The 5,072-nt window shown below is 35.0% G+C and overlaps 1 protein-coding gene across 1 annotated transcript in view; it reads left to right on the plus strand.

Moving 5' to 3' along the window:
- LOC108514898 (probable E3 ubiquitin-protein ligase HERC4) overlaps positions 1 to 5,072 on the plus strand; it is a 52,298-nt gene that overhangs the window by 33,475 nt on the left and 13,751 nt on the right. The window contains exons 5-6 of the mRNA XM_017851443.1: positions 1,948 to 2,019; positions 3,300 to 3,376. Of these exons, the coding sequence (XP_017706932.1) occupies positions 1,948 to 2,019; positions 3,300 to 3,376 (149 nt within the window). The remainder of the gene's footprint in view (positions 1 to 1,947; positions 2,020 to 3,299; positions 3,377 to 5,072) is intronic.

Raw genomic sequence — 5,072 nt, forward strand, 5'->3', positions numbered from 1 at the left:
CATCTGAAAATTTGGAACATTATAGGTTAAAAAGAAAAAGAGTAGTTTTAATGGTATAGACTAGATCCGTTGTTAGTCTAAATTTTCATTTTTTTTTAACCAACTCCCCTATTCTGAGATAAATTTTCAAAATTGAAATGAGTTGGTGTTAAGATTTTTCTTAAATAACTAGGAAAGTTGTGGCTTAACTGGAAAATAGAAAATTGTTAATTGTGTTTAATTGGCAAAATATTTAATGCTTTAGCTCCTCAAATGTTTAATTACATATTATAAACTTTTTACTAATCGTTAACGTTAGTGGTTGGAATTTTGTCTTCAGAATCATAACTAGCAATGCCTGATTTCTGCCTGTATTGCCACTACGCGTTAAGTTGGAAAAACAGAAGAATATAACAGTGTACATATTCCATAATTAATATGCTTTAGCAGAGTCCCAAAGGAAGGGTGTATAAATTGGATTTCCAATGCGTGTGTGTGTGTGTGTATATATATATTTTTAATTTCCAAAATTTATTCTGGCTTCTTTTCCTTTTTTCTTTTTTTTTCTTTTTTGAGACGAAATTTCACTCTGTTGCCCAGGCTGGAGTGCAGTGGCGCAATCTCGGCTCCCTGCAACCTCCGCCTCCTGGGTTCAAGCCGTTCTCCTACCTCAGCCTCCCAAGTAGCTGGGACTACAGGCACCCATCACCATGCCCAGTTAATTTTTGCATTTTTAGTAGGGACGGAGTTTCACTGTATTGTCCAGGCTGGTCTTGACCTCCTGACCTTATGATCCACACGCCTCAGCCTCCCAAAGTGCTGGGATTACAGGTTTGAGCCACCACGCCCAGCCTTTCTTTTGCTTTTCTGTTCAGTGTATTCCAATCTTCAAAAATTAAAAATGATTAAACACATTATCTTTTTTATGTGACAAAGGGGATTACTTTTGATGAATTCTAAAAAATTTAATTATATTCTAATTTATCTCTTTAGGAAAAATGGAACATGGGAACTTTGTTTTACCATTCACAATATTTTTTAATTTCTGAAAGCTAAAACAAAGAAAACAAAACCAGTATCTCCCCATTCTTCAGGGTATTAATACATTTATATGAAGATGAAAGGGGATAGTTTTTTCTTTAACACAGTAGTGACATAGAAAAATATATTTTCTGGTCTCTGTAGTAGATAATGGCAAAAGATATTAGCATTTACATGTATTACAAGCCTTAGGTTAATATTTTGGAAAGGAGAGTAACTGAATATAAATTGCTATGCAAATTTAGAAGATTTTTGGCAAAATTTATGACTAATACTGAAGCCTCCAAGACCTTACAAATTTATTTATCCTTTAACAGTATATTCATTACATACTATTAATTCGGCACTATAGCAGGTGCCAGGCATTATCATGGGTGTAAGACACATGGTTTGCCTTCACAGAACTTACTGTTTAGCAGAGGAGACAAATATTCAATAAATAGGTACCCTAGTAGTTAGTAGCGATAAATGCTATGAAGGAAGAAACATAGAGTACTGTGAGAATGTAGTATTTTGAAATGTTTCTTTTGCAAAATTGTGCTTGATACCCGGAATAGTGTTTTTTTCCCTAAAATACTTAATATGCTGAACAGGTCAGTGTATCATCTGCCTAGTACACATAAGCAATAACAGTAAATGTTTAGTAATTTGAGCATAGTTATGTATGTTCATATATTTTTTATTCCTTCCTCTGTTTGCATTGCCAGTGTTTGATTTTGCTATTTCAAAGAAATGGCATTTTGTTAAGTGAAAATTTGAAGGTGCATTGGATCCTGCTAATTTGTTGGATTCTGCTAAATTGTAGCAGTACAATTCTCAAGTTTTGTAGTTAAGAGCATAACTCCACTAAATAAAAATATTTTTAATACAATAATATGGAATTAGAGTAACTCTCCTTTTTCCTGCTCAAAATTTGATTTGCTGAAGCTGCCTCCCGAAAATCATGTGTGTCGACTCTGTGGTCAGAATTTGCTCCGGACTCTCTTATGGCAGAATCAGGTCAGGTGACAGTATCAGGTAAAGGGAAATAAGAAACATATTGTGTACCTCCCTATCCCCCCTTTTTTTCTTTTTTCTTTTCTTTCTTTTTTTTCTTTTCTTTTCTTTTTTTTTTTTTTTTTTTTTTTGAGACAGGGTCTTACTCTGTCACCCAGTCTGGAGTGCAACGGTGTGATCTTGGCTCACTGCAGCCTCTGCTTCCCGGGTCCAAGTGATTTTCCTGCCTCAGCTTCCTGAGTAGCTGGGACTACAGTGTGCCACCACACGTGGCTAATTTTTTGTGTGTGTGTGTGTGTGTATTTTCAGTAGAGGCAGGATTTCACCAGGTTGGCCAGGCTGGTCTCAAACTCTTGACTGACCTCAAGTGATCTGCCCATCTCGGTCTTCAAAAGTGCTGGGATTACAGTGACCCACCTGTAATCCGCATCTGGCGTCCCCCTTTTTTTTCCTTGAAAACATTCATTCAGGAAAAACAGTAACATGACCAGGCAAAGGGAAAGAACCTATGGAGATGCTGGGATGGTTGATATACATACAAAGTTAATTGATTTTTGTAATGTTTTAAAAATGAGCCTTTAAAATTGTGTGGTGGTAAAACAAAACTCAGGAAAGAGGGGAAAGAAATTACAAAAGTATAAGGACAAAATACAAAAGAGAAGAAAATAAGACTTAACATATTAGTAGTGATTGTTATAACTGTGAATTGAGTAAATTTCCCGAGTAAAAAAATTGAATGTCCCTGATTTAGACATAAAGTAAAAAGATAGCTTGTAAGGAATAGGTTTCATAATTTGAGAGTTGGTAGAACATATATATAAGAATCCTTGTTGGTTCTTAAGAAACCTGATAAAGGAGAACATACATTAAACTAGGCAAAACACCAGTTTTAGACAAATTAGATAATGTACATTTGCTTTCCAGATGTATTGCCAAGTTTCTAACTGTAAGCTGATTTAAAAACACTTTTTTATAATGAAGGAAAATGTCTGAATTATAAGAGCACTCTGAGGAATACTTGAGGTATGAGCATAGCTCACTTTGCTTAAATACTGTCTTTCCAAGATGTGTTCTTATCACCCCTTTTAACTTTATTTTTTTGTATCTTGCTCTTGTTTACTGATTTTAGCATAAATTTTTGGTATGCTAAAATTGGGCTTGTATGAAAAAAATAATATGACCTATATGCATATAGTAGGCCATCAATAAATAACATAAATAGCATTCAAGATCAGTTTGTTAAATGGAATGAACTGATCTTGATCTGTCTTCTTCTTTTCTAGAAATATTAAAAGTTTGTCAGATATCCAGATTATACAGGTTGCTTGTGGTTACTATCATTCACTTGCACTTTCTAAAGGTAAGCATTAGTTTTTATTTTATTTCTCTTCAGTTTTATTACTTGGTACTTTTTTTTATTGTGCATATAGTTCTCCAGCTTCGTTCATCTTTCTCCAAGATTGCCCTGGTTCTTGATTCTTTTTATTTCCATATAACTTTTAGAATTAACTTGTCAGTCTGTATACACACACACACACACACACACACACACACACACGCACACACACACACACAGAACTAGGAATTTGATTGGAATTTCATTGTCTCTGTAAATCAATTAAGGATATTGAACCTTTCAATTCTAGAACACGGTATATTTGTCCATTTAAGTCTCCCTTTAATTTTTTCCATTAGCATTTTGTTTTACCTGGACAGGTCTTAAACACCTTCGATTAAACTTTCCTGTAGGTATTTGATTTTTTGTTGTGAATGGCGTCATTTTTTGTTTATTATGTAGACATGAAATTGATTTTTGTGTCTGTTTATTAAACCGTTAAAAACTCTTCATAGCTGCAACTGGGGAGGATTGCTTCCCCAATCTCATAGATGAACTTTCTATGCATAGAAATAAAGAAGGCTAAACATCATATTTATTAGCTTTGTATGCATTCCTCTCTTACCAATTTAACTTACTAGTATCCTAGCTAAGGATTGGAATATGGGCTAGTAAAGAATCTGCCATATGTATGTTTTTTACCATTAAAATAAATAGGTTTGCTGGGTGAGGTGGCTCATGCCTATAATCCCAGCACTTTGGGAAGCCGAGATGGGGGTATCACCTGAGGTCAGGAGTTTGAGACCAGCCTAGCCAACATGGTGAAACCCTCTCTCTACTAAAAATACAAAAAATTAGCCGGGCGTGGTGGCACACACCTGTAGTCCCAGCTACTTGGGAGGCTGAGGCAGGAAAATTGCTTGAACCCAGGAGGTGGAGGTTGCAGTGAGCCAAGATTGTGCCACTGCACTCCAGCCTGGGTGACACAGTGAGACTCTGTCTCAAAAAAAAAAAAAGAAGAAATAGGTTCCATTTGCTCCATTGTTACTATTTAGTGTTACTATTTAGTGAAGCCTACTACAAATAAAACACTAAGCTAGAACCGTGGGGAAGCACCGATAAATTAAGAGACAGGTTTAGGGATCATACAGTCTAGTGAAAGAGACAGATGTCCAAGTAAATAACTGTAGTTTGAGGCAGAAAAATATGTGTATTATTTCAGACAAGGTAAAAGTAAAATGCTGTGACAATGATATAATTGTTTCTAATTGATATAATTGGTAACAGTAAGGAGGGGATTACTATTTGATGCAAGTCTTTAAATATTTTTTTTATTAATAATTGGAGAAATGCTGAGAAGGACAAGGAGAAATGTTGAGTGGCTAAGGGAGTTATGCTAGTGTAAAGGCATAGAGTTAAGAAAATGGAGTATTTGAATATTGGCATGTAGTTTTATGTGGGTGTTGTGAGGGAGTGGGAGACATACTCATACTTCAGTTTAGGCTGAAATAAAAAGAGAAATCTGTTATAAAGGGCCTTAAATGTCATATTAAGGAATTTGGACTTCTGTAGGCAGTTAGGAACATGGAATCTCTGTGTATTCTTTGTTGTTTTGCCAACTCCTCTTTTGATATTTTGGTAGGTGGATCTAACATAAATTTAAACTCAGAGGTTTTACTGAGGACAGTTTCATATTGACCTTTTTTTTTTTTTTTTTTTT

This window comes from Rhinopithecus bieti, unplaced genomic scaffold (assembly GCF_001698545.2).
Source record: "Rhinopithecus bieti isolate Rb0 unplaced genomic scaffold, ASM169854v2 scaffold_33940, whole genome shotgun sequence".
Lineage (NCBI taxonomy): Eukaryota > Metazoa > Chordata > Mammalia > Primates > Cercopithecidae > Rhinopithecus > Rhinopithecus bieti.